General features: G+C 44.5%; 1 protein-coding gene across 1 annotated transcript in view; it reads right to left on the reverse strand.

Annotated features, from left to right (window-relative positions):
• Window positions 1-8,786: 8,786 nt before the first annotated feature.
• Window positions 8,787-21,773, reverse strand: part of NCOR1 (nuclear receptor corepressor 1) — a 4,682,182-nt gene continuing 4,669,195 nt past the window's right edge. Inside the window, exon 46 of the mRNA XM_044054890.1 lies at window positions 8,787-9,806. Within this exon, the coding sequence (XP_043910825.1) occupies window positions 9,619-9,806 (188 nt within the window). The 3' untranslated portion in view covers window positions 8,787-9,618. The remainder of the gene's footprint in view (window positions 9,807-21,773) is intronic.

Genomic DNA, 21,773 nt, shown 5'->3' on the forward strand with positions numbered 1-21,773 from the left:
ACTCTCACTCGGATCCGAAGCGGGCCAAGACCCTCAGATCCGAAGGACCCGTGTGCTCCGACCGGGACGGAGCCAAAGTCACACCGAATTCCTCGGTTCCGAAGCTCAGTCCATGACTCCGAGAGGTCGGATCCGACAAGCTCGAGGGACCAGTCGGAGCTGAAGCAACCAGTACTATCGGCTCCGACCCACCCCCGGATCCAACGCAGCTCAGCTCCGAATGCTCCAAACCCGGAAAGCGGGTCAGAGAAGGAGCGATTGGAGCAAAAAATGGGGTCGAGCTCCCCCCCAGAGGGGGGGGGGGGAGGCAAGAGCACTCCCATCTGCAGCTGGGCCTGGATGAACCTCCTCATCATCTGGTTCTTGTCTGTATCGAACATGCTAAAGGTGGACCTCGAAGAGGCCACCAAGGCAGACCTAGTGTGCCGCCTCGATGACCTCGATGGGGACCGGGTCCCGGTGAGAAACAAGGAGACCGGAGCAGAGGAGGAGGCGATCCAGAAGCTCTGGATGGAGAAGCCCATTTGGCGGGCGAGGAGTCCTCGGCCCACCGCTTATGGTGCTTCTCCTTCTGTTTGGCTTTCCTGGCCTCCCTCTCCTCCGGAGTCTAAGCGGGAGGTTGAGTCCCGACCAGAGGGAGGGAGACAGGGGTGGCTACCACCGAGGGATGGGTAGTGGCCACAGAAGCACCGGAGGCCGGAGCCGAATCCGGGGGCAAAAGGCCCACCAGAATCAGCTTCGACCTCCGGTCCTTAAGTGCCCTGGGGTTGAATGCTGCGCAAATTGCGCATCCCGAGGAGAGGTGTTCAACCCCAAGGCACCTAACGCACCAGGTGTGGCCATCCGCCGGTGAAAGCTTATGGCCACACTCGGTGCACTTTGAAAAGATGGCTTTAGGGGCCTCCAACATAGTAGTACAGAAACACACTCACTAGGCCCCTACAGACACCACAAACACACACTACGACCAGCGAGGGCAGGGAGGAAAAATAAACACAAATTAAGTTAAATAGAGAGATATATAGGATACCTAAACACTCGTTCTCACTCACACAAGAAAAGGGAAGTAAAAATAGAAAGCTTTTCTCACAAAACTTAGCTAAATAGCAGGAGCTCAAACATCCAGCTTGTAGATTGAAGCGCGGCAAACTAGATCTGAGGTCAGTCAGGGTTGGCAGGGGATTATGGGTAAAGGGAGAAGCTAGGAGCTCGGATCTATGCTGTGGTAGAAGTTGCCGGCTCAGATCCGAGATCGGATCCGTATCCCAAAGGTTGCTGACAAATGAAGTTCCTACTTCAGATCCATTGTTTCTGAACAAGGCACTTTAGAGGCAGCATTGCTACAAACTTACTTTTGTTCAAGCCCCTTACAAAGATAGGACATTACACTAAAATACTGTAATCCATCCCACACCTGGCTCTGTGGTACAAAAGGACTGCTCAATTATCTTTCCCAGTTCTGCAGAAGTTAGGCAGGCAAGGGAAAGTGGGGGAAAGGAGGAGGGGTGTGACCTCCTCACCTCTCTCGAGGCTAGGGAGGGTTGTGCTCACTCAGGTGGAACACTGGGTGCCATAGTCTCCCTGGTAGAGACTGGAGAGATCACTGCTTGTGCTCTGGAAGGAGTATCAAGGCTGCCTGGAGGGAAAACCTCTTGAAGAAGTGAAGGGCCAAGATCTGCTATAACCCCCACTGCATGTACCACCCTGGCACCTTGCTAGCTGTGTGTAAAGATTTGGGGCATAATCTAGGAAACTTCTGAAACTGCTCCTGATGGTCATCTGAATAATTGCCCCCCTGGTCAACCCCTGTCCCTGTGATGGGGAATGATCAAGCCAGCCAGCCATAATAAAGAGGCCAAAAAATGTAATCTGTATAAAAAATTTGCAATGAAACAAAAATGTAACTGTAATAAACAAATAAAGTTATCATAAAACTATGCCCAATGTTGTTGGGGGACAGATGGGCAAGGTTTTTGGTTAGAGTGACTTCTTAAAGATCTATTGATATGGTATATAACTCTACATGAAAGGATATTATAACAGTAAATCATAACACTTAGGTAGATTTCTGGATTCAAGTCAGTAAATCAAATCACAAGCAGACGATACAAAATGGCATACAAATAAGGATGCTGCCAATACCACACAATTGAAACAACATATAAAAGGTGTTATGCAACTCCTCCCATATTCCCCTTACTTAAATATACTAAAATGTATGGTTTCTTAACAGTGGAAAAGGGCAAACATCAAGGAAATCAAACATCTGTTAGCAGTTCATTTTAAATAAAACCTGCAAAATAAACCAATATAATTATTTAAATCTCAATCAGCTATGACCAAAATCTCACCTTAGCCAGTACAATAGAAAGTACAACACAAAGTCCAGCCAAGACCAGACTAGCTGGTCAAGAGGAGAAAGTCAACACCTGCACCACACCACATAGAACACATAGCCTTCCAGAACACCCACTATCACAACTCTCACATAAAAACACAAACCATACAACCACCTTTGCGGAGGCACTCAACAGATATTTACCCAAACATCAGAGACCTCCAAGACAGAAACGCACTTGACCAACACAACACAACACAGCACAAACCACAGGACACACAGCTCACCTCCACAGTGTGCCCCTCAACCTAAGCCCCTATGGCTAAATACCTTGCCCAATACACTAATCATAGGTAACTAAATAGTGAGGCACACAGATGTTGCACTCACTAGGTTGAATAAGAAGAAGGTAAAAGTCAGCTATCAGGTGCCAAAATCTGACACAACACATGCACTCAGGTCACTCCACAAATATAAGTATGACTGTCATTGTCCATGTAGGTGTGAATGACCTGGGACGCACCTCCCTGGATTACATATAAAGTGACATGGTGGAGCTCTTGGATTATGTGGCCCAAGCAGGTAAGACACTAACCAGGAACAGTATCATACCATCACCCAGAATAAAACCGCAGTACAAACAAAAAATGATTGACTTCAACAATTGGCTAAGTTTCTGATGTCACTCTAAAGGGGATCCAGTATCTGTCTGCTTGGGATGACATGATAGACAGACCTCAATGCTTTGCCAGAGATGGCCTGCATTTGTCACCCATGGATTTCCGGGTAATGGCTAAGGCTCTTGCCAACCCTATAGTGCCTTTTTTAGGCGGAGTTCCAAAGACCAAATTACCACCATAACAGTTATAAATAAATGCAATCTGAGGGTCATGCTGCTCAATGCTAGAAGTCTAAATCTCAAGATGCACTCACTCAAAGCACTTCTCAAAATGGAAAACATCAACATTTGTGCTGTAACGGAGACCTGGTTTAAAGCGGCAGAAAGCACCCCTGCACTACCAGGCTATAACTCATTCCACACCTTTCAGCCCCGAAACATGGACCAAAGCTCCAAAGGCGATGGTGACTCCATATTCATAAAGAATATGCACACCTCCAGACTAGTAGCCCAGCATAATGCATCTGAGATACTTTGGGTACAACTAACACTGGGTAAGACTGTGATCCAGGTCATAGCCAGCTAAAGGTCCCCATCCCTAGACTCTCACTCCACGTTCCTAAGCACCCTGGAATCTATCAAGGTCCAACCCAACACTCTTATTCCAGACTTCAACTACCCCTCCATCAACTGGGAAAACTACTCAAGCACCAATGCACTGGTCCAATGCTTCCAGGAATTCATCAATTCAAATGCCCTGGACCACCTCATTCTTACCCCCGCTAGAGGAATCAACCTGCTTATTACTAACATGGGCAACCGTTGCTCTACACCAATAGTCAATTCCTACCTGGTTAGATCTGACCACAAACTAATCACCATCTAAATCCATATCTCACTTACACCCCCCGCAAAGGTATCCACCATGAAAAGCTTCTCCAAAGCTGACTTTGGACTCCTAAAAACAGAGGTGGCTAACTTCACAGCACCCATGCCAATGGAAAACAGATACACGACTGCTGAATCATACACCAATGCACTGTAAGAACACGTACATAAATGCATGGAACTAGCCATACCCAATAGAACCAAGATGCTCTCCTCCAAAAAAGGAAGCCAGTCTGGTGGTCCCCCTGCCATTAACAAACTCTGCAACAGAAGGAAAAAACTGTTGCAGAAAAAGGTGAAGTCCCAGGACTGGACAAATTCCCTGATTAGCCTCAACAAAAAATTGAGATCCCTTCATCAAAACCTCCAAAGCCAGCTATGAAGGCAGAATTGCGGCAGACACTAAAAACAACCACAAAGCCTTCTTTAGTTATATCAAGAATCTCCATGGCAATACCTAGACTTACTCTGAGTTACTGCATGATGGTACCTCCAATACTGAGCCAACAGACATTGCCGACAGACTCAGTGCCAACTTTATCCCTCTCTCCTCCCTAAAGGGCCAATCTCAATACCGGAAGAATGCCAGGCACCCTGCATTACTGCAGCACAGGTTACAGCTGCATTGTCCAAGAGCAAGAATACAGCTTCCATGGGACCTAACAATATCACTGGCTGTGTTCTACATAAATTACAAAGTGAACGGGCACCACATCTGTGAGCTCTGTTCACCCACAGCCTCATCTTGGGCTTTGTCCCTACCAAATGACGAACTGCTAGTCATCCCTCCCCATAAAGGAGGAGCGACTACAGACCCTGGAAATTATTGTCCCATTAGCCTGACGAGTCTCATATGTAAGGCTATGGAGCGCATCATCATGGACCTAATTAACAAGGACATAGGGAATCTCCAAACTCTAGATCCCACGCAATTTGGTTTTGTGAAAGGTAGATCATGCCTGCTCAACCTGGTTGACTTCTTTGAGTCAGTCACCAGAACGGTGGATGAAGGTAAGGCAGTTCATACAGCCTACCTCGGATCTGGCCAAGGCCTTTGATACCATTCCTCACTCAAGAATTATTGATAAACTCCCCAAACTAGGCATCAACCCCTATAGCGTTAGGTGGATTGCAAATTGGCTCACAGAACACAGCATGAAAGTAGTGGACTCCAAGTCAAGACTGCCTGCCAGTCACGAGTGGAGTCCCACAGGGATCGGTCCTGGGCCCTCTCCTGTTTGGCATCTACTTCTCAGAAGTCCAGGCTAACACTGAGGGACTCCAGCTAACCAAATTCGTAGACTGCTAGCTGGCAGCCATTATTAACTCAAGTGATGCAGACATCCTACAGAAAGGCCTCACTGAGAACAATGACTGGTGTCAAAACCATGGCCTTAAGCGTAATGTCAAAAAATGCAGAGTCATCCCTTTTGGGAAAAACTCAGTTCCCACTAATTACCACATCAATGGGAGTCCACTAAACACTGAAGGCGTTATAAGAGATCTGGAGACAAAGGGTGACAGCAACCTCTCCTTCGACCCACCATATTAACACTGTGGTCACAAAGTCCCTCTATGTGGCACATCTCATTACCAAGGGTTTTGCATCCAGGAAGAAAGAGGTCATCATTTCTCTCTACTCTTCCCTCATTAGACTAATCATAGAGTATAATGCCCCATTTGGCATGTACCTCACTAGACACCTGCAACAGCAGGATAGGCCACAAAAGTACCTCATGAAGAGGATCCGAGGCCTTAAATACATGTTCTACATGGACAGACTAAAAAACTCCAGCTATGTTACATCTAAAGAAACTCCAATCCCTCCACACCACATGCTCCAGAGGCCTCAACCTTATTACCACAATCAACAGAACATGCTGGAGGGACAGGTTCATAACCCAGAGACTGCTGATGCTCTGGAATAGACTTCCCATACATGTCAAACAGAGCACCTCACTAGCTCTCTTCAAGAGAAATCCTGATGAGTGGATGGTAAATAGAAAGCTCATCCCAGGGATCACTCCAGTGGCTCTACTTGATATAGGCACTGGGAACTAATGACAGGCAGCACAATACTAGGACACTTGTATGGGCGAGGCTTGTAAAGGCCCCAGGGACATTAGCCTAGTACACACCTATGAACCTACGTATGGCTGCATTTAAATAGACAGTATCTTGACATTCCTATCTCAGAATCAGGGCATTCCGATAAATAGCACACAACTAAACTGCATGCATTTGTAACATTCAAGTTTCCCAAGCAGTACGGGATACACATGGGAAGTGTAAAGTAACAGGCTGCCTCTGTAGCACAGCCATGTCAAAACCCATTCCACTTCTGTAATGCAAGTTGCAATATTGTATGCAGGTATAGACAACAGAGTATATGTCAATTCCAAAAATCTCTCATACAAAAGGATTTGTGAAACATGTTGCTAATGTAACTGCTACCCTAGCAGAATGTACATTTACTTGCCTTTACAATATTGTAAAAGGCAATACGGTGAGCCAAAAATTTAGACAAGATTTTGCTCAGTGACTGAATAAGCCTGCTTTCCTTTTCTTCAATGAAACAAAAAGCTAGCCATTTTTTCTGGGACCATTAATGTCTGCAGGGTAATAAAGAAGTTCTTTAAAGAAGGACTTTAGCAAATGGCTGTACTGTAATTTCTGAAAAGGTCAGTAGACATGCACATATTACTGGTATGTGAACTTTGATGAATAAGCCAAGTCTGAAACAAATATGCAACTCATACAGCCCAATAACCTTGGTACAGGAAATATAAGGCATCCAGAACTTCTGACAGTCCAGATATCAGATCTCCTCTACTCATGAATGTAAGATTTCCTTTGAAGACACTTAAAACATGAAAAGAAAAATAATTAGTGTTCGAAAAACAGACTTTTATCTTCCAAGCTGATAAAACCAGTGCTTTGAGAATGACACACAATACACTTTTACCATGTTGTCATTTTAGTAAAGACATGTATGTGTACAGATAGTGGCTATACACCTTACCATGCTGTTGTGTTAGTAAGGACATGTGTACAGACAGTGGCTCTATACCTTGTCATGTTGCTGTGTTAGTAAGGACAAGTGTACAGACATTGGCTACATACCTTGCCATGTTGTTGCTGCTGTGGTAGTAAGGGCATGTGTACAGACATTAGCTATATACCTTACCATGGTGTTGTGTTAGTACGGGCATGTGTACAGACAGTGGCTGTATACCTTTCCACAGTGTTGTTTTAGTAAGGACGTGTACAGACAGTGGTTATACATACCGTGCCATGTTGTTTTGTTAGTAAGGACATTTGAAAAGACAGTGGCTATACATACCGTGCCATGTTGTTTTGTTAGTAAGGACATGTGTACAGACAGTAGCTATGTTGTTGTGTTAGCAAGGACATGTGTACAGACAGTGGCTACATACCTTATCAAGTTGTGTTAGCAAGGACATGTGTGCAGACAGTGGCTATATACCTTATGTTGCGTTAGTAAGGATGTAAACTCACAGTGACTACATACTTTTCCACTTTGTTGTGTTAGCCACTACCTGTAGATATGTCCTTACTATGGTGCAAGAGTAGCCGGGCTCATCAGCACAAAATACCACAATTAATTGGTCAAGAGAGAAGTATTAGAATTAGACTGACCATGTCTTGTTTTCCTTTGAAATAAACTTTCTGAATAAAAAGGAAGGAGGGGAAGATGTACAGTTAGGTCTTAGTCCGTGGAAAGAAGAAAGCATATATAAGAAATATTCAATTGCCAGGATACAAGTGGATGTTCATAACTGATTAAGTGCGCACCTGTAAGCCATACTGATGTGTGTGTGGAAATCATTCTTTTTAAAGAGCTAATTTATGAGAATCACACTTGGGGGACAGAAGCCTCAAGATTCATATATGCCCATGACATAGGTATATAATGAAGTTACTGAATAAATGAATTTTTAGATAGGCATGGTTGGTGCTACAAATTCTTTTGTATGGCATTTACATTATTAACTATTTCAGAGTCAAATCACACCACAGTTAAGCTTGATACCCCATTCACAATTCTGATGGTGAAGTAATGGCCCCAGTTACCCATGATATGACAGCTTGTTTGATACCTTTCGACCCACTGTCACAAAAGATGGCAAATGTCTTGCTTTGACAACTGTCAATGACTGTAAAACCACATAACAATGGTAGAAGTTTCTGCACTGCCAATCAATATAAATAAACTTCATTGTGTGTGGTTATGTTGTTTGTGTATGTCTGGGTGGGACTCCCAAACAGCTTACACTACATTAATCCACATTTAGAGTAATGAATGGGGTTTACCCAGGACTTGTACTCAAATGACTATTAGCGGTGCATAAAGCTCAGCGCAGTTAGATGAAGCAGCAATCTCCAAAACAAAAAGAGATGCTGTCATTACAGCTATGACTATAAATGTAATGGCATCCTTCACCTTGCATAGTTCAGTTTTGAGGGGTGTTTTGAGATCTAGCGGCGGCAGGTCCTTTGAGGAATACATCACTTGTAGATATGGGTCAGACCTCTTTCAGTAGTCAGCTGCATACTCTTCCCCCCAGGATGTCAGTGGGTAAATACAAGAAGGGAAACACAGGACATGAGGAAGACCACTCTGACTGCTGCCTGGGTGATGATCATGCCACCACTGTACTTTCACACCATAAAGTGAAAAAAATGGTGATAGCATCTGCTTGAAGGTTGGTATGAGCACAGGAGGAAAATAAAAAAAACTCTTGCCCCCACTTCCTGCAACAGGGGGAATACTGGATATTAAACGTGGCAGCAAGACAGATAGCTTACAGGAGTGGACATCATAAAAATAATGAAAACAACTCTACTCTGAAACACAAATGAAAAAGTCTGAAAACAACTGAGCATCCAGAATACAGACTCAATGATTAAATAGCCATGTTGTGGTCATTAACATTTTTAATAAAATCTGCTTCAGTTGAGGCCTGGAGGGGTATACAAAATTCAGAAATAATTAAATACTGAATTCTGCCAATTTAATTAAAAGTGTACAGAACAAGGTACCCCTAAAATCTTTACACTGGTTACACCAGAATCATAAGATAACCATGCATCAATATTTCTGCAATATTAGAACAGTTAAACTGTCTTTATTATTTACAGTGTAGCAGAAATACAACGTAAAAAAAACTAAAGGCAAAAAGTGGTCTTCTGGGTTAAGAAAAAAACAGATGAGGTCTGCTGAAGATTTTTTTTTTTTTTTTTTTTTTTTACTAGGGCACAAACACCGGAAATACTTTAAGGAACATAATATTTGTGACAAGGAGCAGCAATGGCATTTGAGTTGCCTGTTACAGGGACATGTACTGTGAAAATGGGCATGCTCTATATACATTTGGGAAATGTTTTAAATTAAAACAAAAAAAAATTACAAACTGACCTCAAAACTGATGCAATGATTAAAATGAAAAAGTACACAAGATTCCATAGCAACAAAAACACTGCAAAAGGACTATTTACATAAGAATAATTTTATGACATCTATGCTTCTCTTTACAAAGATAAAAGAAACATTTTTACATATTTATTTTTTCTTAGTTTTCTTTTCTACATTCAGCATTTGTCCATGGCAAACTTAATTTTTACATGTGCATGACCAGACTGATTATTTTCTTCACAGTTTCCAAATCTGGCTTCAATTACGAGTCCATTATCTGCAGCACACGATATGAGAAATCATTTCGACTGCCTGGCATTCAGCTGCAAGTGAAACTCAGTCATCACTATCTGATAATGTTTCATATTGTGCTGACAGTAACGGTGCTGGCTCCCTGTCCCATACTCTGTTTTGCTGATGTGATGCTGCTTGAGCCATGGATGTTGGAGCACAGGCCATGGACGTTGGTGGTGTACTGCTGAGCATTCTGATAGTCAAAGGATTGTAAGCAAACTGTGTTGAACCTTCAAAAAACGAGAGAAAAAAGAATTACTGGAGTCTTTAAAAAGGAATATTACATTCTCACATATAATGAACACTCAACTATTTGCTTTTAATTAACCAGCTTTTGATCTAGTAAAAATAACCCCTAACGTGGAGCATCTTCTAAACAAATGTAACGCTAGATGGTATCTATCATATGCAAATTATATGCATTATTTTAATCAGTCCAGACTGCCTACACAGAGAGGAGTTTCTAGTGGTTCTTCAATACTTTGTTTAACTTGAGAAATTATCATGCACATGATGGTAATGTGGGTAAGGGGGAAACCGCATCCCTTAACACATCAGAATGGCACTGCACCAAGATGTCTCTACCTCCTCAATCTTCTTAGAAAGATGCAAAGGAGGGTACAAGAACATGGTAGAAGGTGAACGGTGAAGGGAAGAATGTCAAAAATAGATGTGAAAAGTAGGAAGATCTGCGTGACACTGGATTGAGGCTGGATATCTGCTTCTATGAAAATAAATATTACATTCTCAATACTATCATTTCTGATCTTAGTCATAGTTCTACAAATCAGTCCAGCTTAATCTAACCTAGATAAACAGGTAACAAGACGATTAGGATCTTGTGCTATTTGTGAAGAGATATTTATTAGTGATAACATGACACATTAAGCAGATAGACATAATGAAGTCTTATTTTTTCCCTGTCCAGACTCAGTACTTCCTTAAGTAGAGTTTGCAGTGAGAAAAAAACGTGAGGAATATGCAGAGTTACAGACTTCTGGAATTAAAAATCATCAAAAAACACAACACAAAAAAATAATTTGCAATCTGGGTATGACTAATGAAATTTTCAAGAGTTAAGCCATCTTTTCTCGAAAGCTCAGACATTCTGGGTTCTAACTCACCAATGGTGGACTATTAAGGTATGCCTAGCCTCCAAATGCACCAGTTCACCTCCAAATACTAAGTGAACACAATGTCTTGCGAATCAAGATGGGAAAAAAAAGATCTGGTGGCCAAATTGTTAAAAGGCAATTTAAATATAAACTTGTATGACCAACATAGAACTTCAACAGCAAGTGAAAAACAGAAGGGCTGAGGGTAGTCTGAACAAAACAAGGAAGTTTTTTTTTTTCACTGCTCAAGTAATACTAAAACAACTGTTACATCTGACAGTAGGAACCCATCTCAGTGTGTCTAAAGCTGTGAAGAAACCAAAACCATATAAAAGCCAGCAGTTGTTCTAGTAGAATGAGCTCTCATTAGACCTGCAACAAGCTTGTCATGATGAGTGCACCAGAAAGTAATGCTGTAAGCTACCCTTTTTGAAGCAGCTTGCTTGTTAACTGCCCCTCCCCATCCCTTGGCAAAGGCAATAAAAACTTTTTAGATTTCCTGTAACGTTTTGTCTATTCAGGTGGAATCTCAGCTGTGAGCATCCAAAGAATACAAAACCTTTTCCCCTTTACTTTGAGAATATGGGGGAATAAAAGCCTGGTTCAAAGACAGATATGTAATCATCTTAGGCATGAGAGACTGGCTAGTTTAGTCTGTGATTCTGTCCTTGTGGAATACCAAAAACAGCTCTCTGCACCTGCGCATGACAAACTGTAATGCTGAAATTTGCCTAGCTAAGGCCAAAGCTACCAACAAGGCAATCTGCCATGACTATTGAGGAAGGAGTATGAAATTTCTTTGGTACAAAACTGAGGTGTCATGAAGGAGAGAGTTCTAATGAACTGTTTTCACTGGCAACTGTGAACAAAGAGGGGTATTCACAGGCACACATGCAGAAAAGGCTGAAGCATACAGAAGGCCTGCACTGCAAACATCTAACAGATGGGTCAGAATCAGACTTCTGCGCTGAATTTTGGTTCTGTTCTCTACCACATCACCAATGTGAGAACCTTTTCCATTTTGACACGCAAGATTTTCTTGTGTTGGGTTTCTTGAATGTTCACAAAATTGCCAATGCAGCTTCAGAAAACTTCTGCCTAGACAGGATGACTTCAAGATTATCCACTCTGTCAGCCTTAGTGTCCTTAAGCTTAACTTAGGATGACTCATAGACCCCCTTGTCAACAAAAGGTCCACATGCTGGGGCAACAGAATTGATTCTTCTCTTACTAGACTGAGCAAGAGAGAGAATCAATGCCACCTACACCAAAATGTTCTTGTAAGTACTAATTTTGGCCTGCCCTACACCTCATCTTCTGTAATACCCTAGAGATGAAGGGCAAGAGGGAAAGCATATGGAAATAAATTTGTCCAGGTTATGGGAGAAGTTGTCTATTGCCAAGATCTCTTATATTGGTATTCTGCTGCAATACTTACTCAAAATGCTTTTCAGAAAAGCTGTTGTATGAGCCAAAGGTGTTCTATCTTCTTGGAGAGAGAGAGAGAGAGACAGAGACAGTGACAGTTGTGAATGGACAGATGTTGTTTCATGTGATCTGGATAAGTGCCATCTTACACTCAGAGAGGAAGAATTGGCTAATGTTGACCGAATGCTTCCACTCTCATATTTGTAGACCGACACTGAAAACACCTTATTCTCAGCCTCCTCTTGAAAATTGTCTCATTTGGAGATGCCCTTCTCATGATGAATGAGACTTTCAAATGGGAAGCAAGAGAGTTCTGTTGCACACAAATCATACATAAAGATTTTTCGTGTCTGCCAGAACCAAAACCTCTGATCATTCCTCTACATGTAGAAGGCCTGGATGGTGCATTTTAAAATGTCTTTTGCAGTTGGACTCCCAGTCCCTGCTCTGAGGGAGCCAGGCCACTTTTGTAGGGCGAAATACTTCCACAAGCAACTATACAGGAACAACCCATTTGCTGATCCAGCAGTAGTGCCCTTTAATTCCAGCAAGGGACTCAATGCAGTTACAACCAGGAATCCCATTGCCAATGGCAGGAAGAGTACAAATTCTGGAGCATTTTGGGAAAAATACCTAAACCTCAGCTACCCTGGCTATGACGGCCCTCAATTTCCAGTTTTACATGATAAAGTTCCAGGAATCCTTCAAAGGAATAAACATGAGTGTAAATAGAGATGCTTGAATTTTGTTGCCTCAGTGTCCAGGTTGTGAGGCAGTGCATTATATGTATGAGTCCACTGATTTATCCTGCAGGGTCAGTAATTAGGACACAAGGCTGACCGAGGACTCAGCCCCAACCAAAGGAGATAAGGTGGGACTTCTTGATGCCACACTGGATAAGGAACTTCTCTTTGGATCTCCAGCAGAGAAGGCTTTTAATTAATTAGAAGAAATGGGGAAATGTATGCAGTCAAAGATTTTTTTTTATTCCCTACCTCCACAGTAGGTCAGAAGTAACCCAAGCAAAGGTTAGCCTTTCTACCACAAGCAGAAGTAGAGCAAACCACAAAAGGGAAAGCAAGGCTTCTAAAGAAATAAGCAGTAAACTGACCAGCGGGGAAACCTGCAGGCATCAGGGCCACATCAGTCACAGGGACCAGCCCTGACTCAGCAATGTGTTTTATTCCCTCCATTCCAACCCATTCCTCACCTTCTCCTCTCCCACTTTTACACCCTCCTTAAAGATAGGAGGCAAGTCGGCTTTCTTTATGAAGTTCACACACAAGATTGTTGGTCCTGCAGATAAAGTATGGTTACAAGTTTACATTTCTAAACATTCCACCTTTTCCAAAAGGTTAACAGCACTATACGCCTCCATAAATAGCTTACAGTACCAGAGGACCATGTAGAAGGACCTAGAAAAAGAAAAGGGGATTTCGTTCAACTCCAAACTGTTTCTAATTGCAAAAAAAGAAAGGAACTTGTGAGGAATATTCTGGATTTTTCCAGGTTGAATAAGTTTCTACCCATGCTCCTTTCAAAGACCTATGTTGTAACCTTTCTGTGTGCTTCCCTATAACCAAGGTTGACAGGCAGTTCCTCAGATTTAAAGCCAAATGTTCCCATTTCTGGTTCATGTCAACTACACCCTGGGTATTAAAAATTGCTTGGCTCTAGTAATTACTTACTGCAAGGCAATGGGTATTCAGATTTATCCATACTTGGATGACAAACTTAACGTGGATGAGACAAAGATGATGACTCAGAAGGCTGTACAAAGCAAAGTCAGCTATTTCCAATCCCTAGAACAGTCTTTAAAACTTCCAGAATTCCACCTTTCGCCCACAAGAAAAGTTTTTTCTTGAGACAACGCTAGACACAGAGAAGTAGAAAGCATTCCTTTTAGAGGGCAATGTCCTATTTTTTTTTCATAGTATGTGGAAAATTGAAAATTTAAATCAGATCGCTGTCAAGAGTTCCTCAAAGTTGTAGAATATGTGACCTCTTATATATTGATGGATCACCTAGCATGACTTCAAATAAGAAAATTGCAGTGATACCAGAGAAACATGGTGTCAACATGCCCAGTCGTTTCACTAATCCCAAATAAGAAGTTATGTACCTACCATAACGTTCCAAGTTAGTTGTCTTCTTATCGCCTTCTTTATTGCTGGATGGGTTCGGAGCCGATCTTCGGCTCCGACTCAGCCTTTACTAAAGCTCGAGAGCTATTTTTACTGGCTCAAGGCTACCCTATATCCCACAATGCTAGGCGCCAACTACCCAGGTCTCGTTTGGAAGCTAACACCATAGACATAATGTCCCCACAACAAAAGAAGAAAAATATACATATATAAAAATATATGTATAAATACATGTATAAACCTATCTATAGGGTTACCAAGAAGAGGCAACTAGGTAAGTTCATACCTGAGTGAGAAAAAACAGGGTCTCAAAAGATATTCTCCATCTGTCCAAGCTAGGGGGATGGAGGGTGGGATGCAAGAAAGAAGGCGAGAAGAAGACAACTAACATGGAACATTATGGTAGGTACATAACTTCTTAATGTTAAGTTGTCAATCTCGCCTTCATTCTTGCTGGATGGGACTGCGTCCCTAGCACCTTAGCCTTGGGTGGCTCATAGAAACAGACTTTTGAGCACAGTGGAACCAAAAACAGCTCGACCTCTGGAGGCCATGTCCAGCTTGTAATGAGAAATAAAGGTATGAGGAGAGGCCCATGTGGCTGCCGCACAAATGGAATCCAATGGCAATCTTGCTTGAAAAGCTGCTGAAGAAGCTAATGCTCTAGTAGAATAAGCCCTAGGTTTTGTAGGGAGCTCTTTATGTCTCAATTCATAGATCAACGTAATGACAGAGGCCAACCACCTGGACAAAGTTACTTTGGAAACTGGCAGTCCTCGTTTCCCTGATAGGAAGAGTTGGTCAGACTTTCTTACTTGCTTAGTTCTGTCCAGATAAAAACGAAGCTGACGGTGAACATCTAAAAAATGCAGCTTCTGTTCCGCTCTGTTGGTATAATTTGGGAAGAAAACTGGAAGATCGATGGTCTGATTTAAATTTGTCTCAAGATATTTTGGGTAAAAAAGAAGGATTAGTTCTGAGGGACACTCTGTCCTTGTGAAAAACAAGATAAGGAGGGCGGATACATAGCACTTGAAGTTCTGAGACCCTTCTCGCTGAAGTGATATCCACTAAGAAGAGGGTTTTCCATGAGAGTAACTTCAAAGAACAGGAAGTCGCGGGCTCAAAAGGAGGGAGAATCAAGGAAGTTAATACCAAGTTCAAATCCCACGGTGGGGGGGATCTTTAACCGGGGGCCTGAGTAAAAAGGTACCCTTGAGAAAGGCTTTACAAAGCTTGTGTGACATGATGCTGGTCTCTGACAAACCGACATGGAAATTCGCAATAGCCGCCAATTGTACTCTGATGGTAGCCGAGGAAGAACCCATCTGAAAAAGTTCTGCCAAAAATTCAAGAACTGTTCGGACAGGGGCTGTGAAAGGGTCTACATTTCTAGCCTCTGCCCAGAAAGAAAAATGTTTCCATTTGCTAGCATAAGTCTTCCTGGTAGTAGATTTATGGGTAGCAAGGATGATGTCACGCACTGAATGAGAAATAAAGGGAAGCCTGGCTAGGGTTGGAAGTGGAGCAACCAAGCTGTGAAGGTGAGAGACTGAAGGGACTGGTGCAGCTCGCCCGACTGATGGGTCAAAACATCTGGCACTGGGTCCAGATGCCAGGGCTGCTCCAATAGGTGACCATGCAGGAACGGAAACCAGATTTGTCAAGGCAAGTAAGGGGCAATGAGGATCATTCTGGATCTCAATGCGGTTGCTTTCTGAATCAATTGGGTGATTAAGGGAAAGGGGGGGAATGCGTAAAGACCCCGGGGCCAATCGTTGACTACAGCGCCTCTGGGAGGGTGGCCAGGAAGAGGGAAAAGAGTGAAGAAGTCGTGGCACTTGCTGTTTTGAGGGGTTGCGAAAAGGTCGCAGCAAGGTCGACCCCACCTTTGGAAGATGTTTTCCACTACTGTCTGATTGAGAGAACACTCATGGGGCATGAGAATGGTTCTGCTCAGCCTGTCCGCTATGACGCTGGACTTCCCAGGGATATGCGTTGCTATCAGAAACCGTTGAGAGGAGATCGCCCACTGCCAAAGTCTGAGCGCTTCTCGACATAAGGGATAGGACTTGGTTCTGCCCTGCTTGTTGATGTACCACACTACAGACATATTGTCTGTCTGAATTGCAATAGTCCCGGTGAGTAGAGAATCTTGAAGGGCTTGCAACGCTAAAAGTACTGTTCTCATCTCCAAGACATTTATATGCAGGTGGCATTCTAATGGTTGCCATGTGCCCTGGACTGTCCTGCCCTGAAAATGCCCCCCCACCCCACCCGATCAGGGAGGCATCCGTTGTCACCGTAGCAACCAGAGGAGGAAGAACAAAGGGTCTGCCCTGAAGCACCTGAGGGGAGACCATCCACCAAGAAAGGTGTCTTTTGCATGACTGGGTGATTAAAATGTTGTGTGACATTGGAAGATGTTGAAAGGACCACTGGGAAAACAGCATCCACTGAAGGATCCGCATATGGAAGCGAGCTAGTGGGAGTAATGTGATAGTTGCTGCCATGAGACCTAGGGTTTTCAGCGCAAATCTGGCCTGGATTTTGTGGCACTGAAGAAGGACCTGAACATGTCCGCGAATGTCTGATACTCTTTGTGTGGGTAGGTTTGCCGACTGCTCGACTGTGTTTAATATGGCGCCTATGAAAGTAATAGACTGACAAGGAGACAAGGCAGACTTTTCGAAATTTATGGAGATACCTAGTTCGCTGCAAGTTTGTATGGTACAATCTCTGGATTGGAGGAGCTGACACCGGGTGGTGGCGGTAAGGAGCCAGTCGTCTAAATATGGAAACACCTGGAATCCTCGCCATCTCAGGTGAGCAGTAACCACTGCCATGCATTTGGTGAACACCCGGGGGGGGCTGTGGTGAGCCCAAAGGGCAGGGCTCTGAACTGATATAGTGACTGGCTCCCAGCCGGAAGCGGAGAAACCTCCTGGAGCGCCTGTGCATCTTGATGTGTTAGTACGCGTCCTGAAGATCTATTGAGCACATCCAATTGTCCTGACCCAAAAAGGGTAGAATGACTGTAGCGTGACCATCCGGAATTTTGTTCTTTGAACAGACTTGTTCAGCCTGCTGACATCCAGAATAGGTCTCCAGTCCCCTGTCTTTTTGGTACTGGGGGGACTGGCTGGATGGCTCTTTTTCTTAGCAGTTTTGAAATTTCTAATACTGCTTGTTGCCTTAGACGGGGTGGAACATCTGGAAGGGGCCGTTTTGGCTGTAAAGGGGTGTGGATAAAGGGAATTTTGTAACCCTCGGATATGATAGACCGTACCCATTTGTCTTGCATTAGGGAATGCCAGGCTTCTGGGTACAGTGATAACCTTCCCCCGACTGCCTCGGAAGGCGGACAGTCGGGCAGCTCCTCAGGGATGTTGAAAGGGTTTCTCAGTGAAAGATTCCCTGGTAGCCTGATTTTGCAGACCCCCTCTGGCTCTTGGGCGGTGTCTGTTATTGTTCCCTCCCCTGTCTCTGGAGGGAAACTCACGTTGTGCGTCAGGCGCGACTCCCTGTGGTTTACAGAACCACATTTTCCCACTCTTCTGACCTTTAGGGTATGGCCTAGAAGGGGTGGAAAAACGGACTCCCATGGCAGAGAGAGTCTTGCCTTCTTGTTCGTACCTGGTCAAAGTATCCTTCACCTGAGGTCCAAACAAAGCCAAACCATCAAAGGGGGGTGTTAGTGAAGGACGCCTTGAAGGGGTCAGCGAAGTTACAAAGCCGCATCCAGGCGTGTCTTCTTAAGGCAATGCCTGTGCCTGCGGCCCTACTCGCCCCATCGGCCGCATAGGAAATAAGCCGCATGGAGGAGTTAATGATAGAGTTCAGGGTTGCCAGCTGGGAGTTGATCTTGTCCTGAGACCCCGCAGCTGATGGATCCTGTAAGGTGTCACCCAGTTCTTTGAGCAGGTCTCTTTGAAGGCGGGTGAAATGACACAAATAATTCAGCGACCGCATGGAAAAGGTCACTGAAAAAAACATCCGCTTACCATACCTGTCCATAGTCCTAGATTCTTTATTAGGAGGGTGGACAGGTACTGAAGGGTCAGCCAACTCCTTCTTAGTGGCCGCCGCCACCACCATGGCATCAACGGGGAAGCCCTTGGTCAGAAACTGCTTGTCGGAAGGAGCTGTAATAAATTTTGTTGGCCTCCGGGGGGGTTGGTTCCATAGTGTCAGGGGCCGTCCACACCTTTCGAGCCACCACATCCATGAGAGGGTCAGAAAGGCGGAGACACCCAGGAGGTGGAAGGGCGAGAACCAAACGCATCTAGGTAAACCGACTCGTCCTCGGAAGGATTGAGGGCAGACCAGTTCCCCCTCAGCTTAAGGACCTCCAGGATGTAAGAAAAGGAGACATCCTCAGAGGGGGACCTTGGGGACCCTTCCGACTCATCCAAGTCGATGTCAGACGTGACTGACTCGGGGGAGTCCACATGCTTCCTCTTGCATTTACTCTTCCGAGGAGGCTCCCCTGAAGGATCAGGGGAGGCCTCGGAAGAGGATACACCCAATGGGGCTACCTGTAGCGTCGGTTCTCCACGCTCGGGATCGGGAGGGTGGGTAGAGACCGAAGCAGGCACCATAGAGGGAAGAGCCGACCGTGGAGCAGGCACAGGGGCCAGCACACTCCTCATGACCTCAAAGGCGCCCCTATCAGGCAGGGAAGAGGGTCCCCGCTCCGAAGAGGCAAGGACCCCTCCCGGCACCGAGAGGGACGGCTCCGAGGCCGAACTCACCTGAGCTGAGGCCCTGAGAGGGAGAACCGGGTCAGACAAGGGTCTGATGCCACTCGCCCCCTCGGAGCAGACGAAGGAGTCCCGGCACCCGGATCCCTCCAAGGATGGAACCAAGGAAGAGATCGGAGCCAAAGAGGGAGCCGAAAGGTGTATCGGCTCCGACGGTCCCGATCCCTACGATCTCCGGCTCCGAGCTCAGAGGAAGAGTCGGAGGAGGAATCGAAGGGGAAGTAGGGATAGCCACTGTCTGATGAGAAGGGCTGTGCAACATTTGGGCTAGTGCCTGCGACTTAAGGAGTCTGCTAATCACCCTCTCGAGGTCATGATCTGACAGCCTGGAAGACCAAGAGGAATGGGACCTATGGCTCTGCTCCAATAACAAGGGAAACCTCGGAGCAGAGCGGACCGACTCTAAGGAAGGAGTCCTGGAGCGCTTTCGGCTAGAAGACGGCTCCGACAGTAGGATCGGAGCAGACTGAGGCCACGAATCATCGGTTCTGGCCAGAACCGATGCAGTAGTAGTGGCAGCACCGCTCAGCGACGGCTCCGAACATGGAGCCGACGGTTTGGCAGGCTTAGAAGGTTTACCCGACGAAGGCTTGACCGGGGAACCTTCACGCTTCAACAAGCCTCTCAAAATAAGTTTATTTCTGCGTTCCTGCAGGACTCTTGGACTGAAGGCATGGCAGGCAGAACAAGAGTCCTGCAGGTGCAGAGGGCCTAGGCAATACACACAAGAAGTGTGACCGTCTGTCAGAGACATCTTCTGACAGCACGAGTCACACTTCTTGAAGCCCGAGACCTAGATGTCTTTAGACATCCTGAAACAAGGATGACAAGGCAGAAAAAAAAAAAAAATTTAATAGTCTAGTCACAAGCACAAGCACAACACACACACACCAAAAAACTTGAAACAGACTAAAAATACAACAAACTTTAAATCTAGGCGCACACACAAAAAACTCCACACAAGTATATATATATAATAAAACAACTTTAGCCAAAGGCCTAACTATTCAGAAGAACAGGAGAGACCCGGGCGATAATGGGGGGGGCAGAAAGAGACTACCTAAGAGGGGATTCTAAAACGGGAACTATAGGGTAGTACTAGTTATAATTATCGCTAAAGGTAAGGACCAAAAAACTAACTAGAAATATAAAAAGATCAATACAACCTGGAGCCGGCAAAAAAAAGCAACCTCGTAGCTGAAGCAGCAAACGAGATCTGGGTAGTTGGCGCCTAGCATTGTGGGATATAGGGTAGCCTCGAGCCGGTAAAAATAGCTCTCCAGCTTTAGTAAAGGCCGAGTCGGAGCAGAGGATCGGCTCCGAACCCATCCAGCAAGAATGAAGGCGAGATTGACAACTTAACATCTACTGTTACCCTGCATTAAGGAAGGACTGTTATGGTGGATAGAACCAGTTTCTCTAAATCTGGGGGTACCCCTCAACTTGAACCTAGATACTCTTACTCTCACAGTAGACTTTTCAGACCTAGCATAGGAAGAATCTCACAATTCACAGGACTTGGGACAGGACATTAAAAAAAACATGTCAACATAATCAAAAATATGTCAAAGGACTCAAAAGCCCATCACCAGGAGACATTGCAAATCCAAACAGACTGATGTGGTATATCAAAAAATAAAGTTTGACAAGCACTTGCCTACTGTGCAGGCATAGCAACCAACTCAAAATTTGACCCTTAGAGCACAGAATATTGCATTTCCAGGGGAATTCATTGGCAGGCCAGCTGAGCAGAACAAAAGTGCATCCTGACAAATATATGCTAAACAGGGATATATTCTGGGACAGTGTGGTGTGCCAGAAGTAGACCTTTTTGCTTCTAGTATGGGACTGCAAAAGGGCAAACTGTGTCAATTCTGACAGTTCCAGCTGTTGATCCTTACTATATGTTTTTGCATTATCTCACCATGACAAATCATTTCCAGGCAGGATTAAGGTACATTCTAACACAGCCATGTTTTCCTTGATGGCATACTGGAAAGGGGTGGACTCTAGAAGCATTCTAGAGACAATTATTTGGTCCTCTCTACAAACATCTACAATAGCATTACATAGTGGATTAATTTTCCAGGTCCAGGACTTCTGAATCCTTACCCTCACTCCTTCCAGGTTAGATGGGCTTTGGTAATCAACCCATACAGACAAAAGGCTACTGCAGCAGTGAGAATGAGGAACATAGTACAGTTGTGTAAGTTGCACTTGCCATAACAGTAGATGTTCAAATTCTTCTCTGCTGCATTAGCTGCACCCATCCAGCATCCCTCTACGTCTGTATACAGCTGGTTGTTGGGATACAAAGTTATTTATTTATTATATCCTTTGGAAGCTCAGGATATGGATGCTGTTCTCAGGGCTGTCTTTTGGTCAACTGGTGACCTAGGCAAAATGGCTCCACAGCGCATCCCCGACATATCACTTGGTGCTCCCATCCTGGTCTACCCACACCATCCAGATTACTTTTTTTACCTTCCGTTTTTCTTACAGTTGGTCTTACTCTTCAGTTTTTCCTCTATTTATTCAACATATTTGAAAGAGTACCTTCGCTGAAGGTTGTGTGTCAGGGCTGGTAACTCGACACGTAAAAATCAACGACCAATCATTAGCGGACCGGAGTTCCGCTGTGGCGACCCCTAACCGGGAAAAGCCGAAAGACACAACATTCAACATATTTTAAAGAAACCATTTCTTTACTACAAAAAAGTAAACAAATACTGGAAAAGTGTCCTTGC

This window comes from Protopterus annectens, chromosome 13.part0, assembly GCF_019279795.1.
Source record: "Protopterus annectens isolate FY-2018-M chromosome 13.part0, PAN1.0, whole genome shotgun sequence".
NCBI classification, from domain to species: Eukaryota; Metazoa; Chordata; order Ceratodontiformes; family Protopteridae; genus Protopterus; species Protopterus annectens.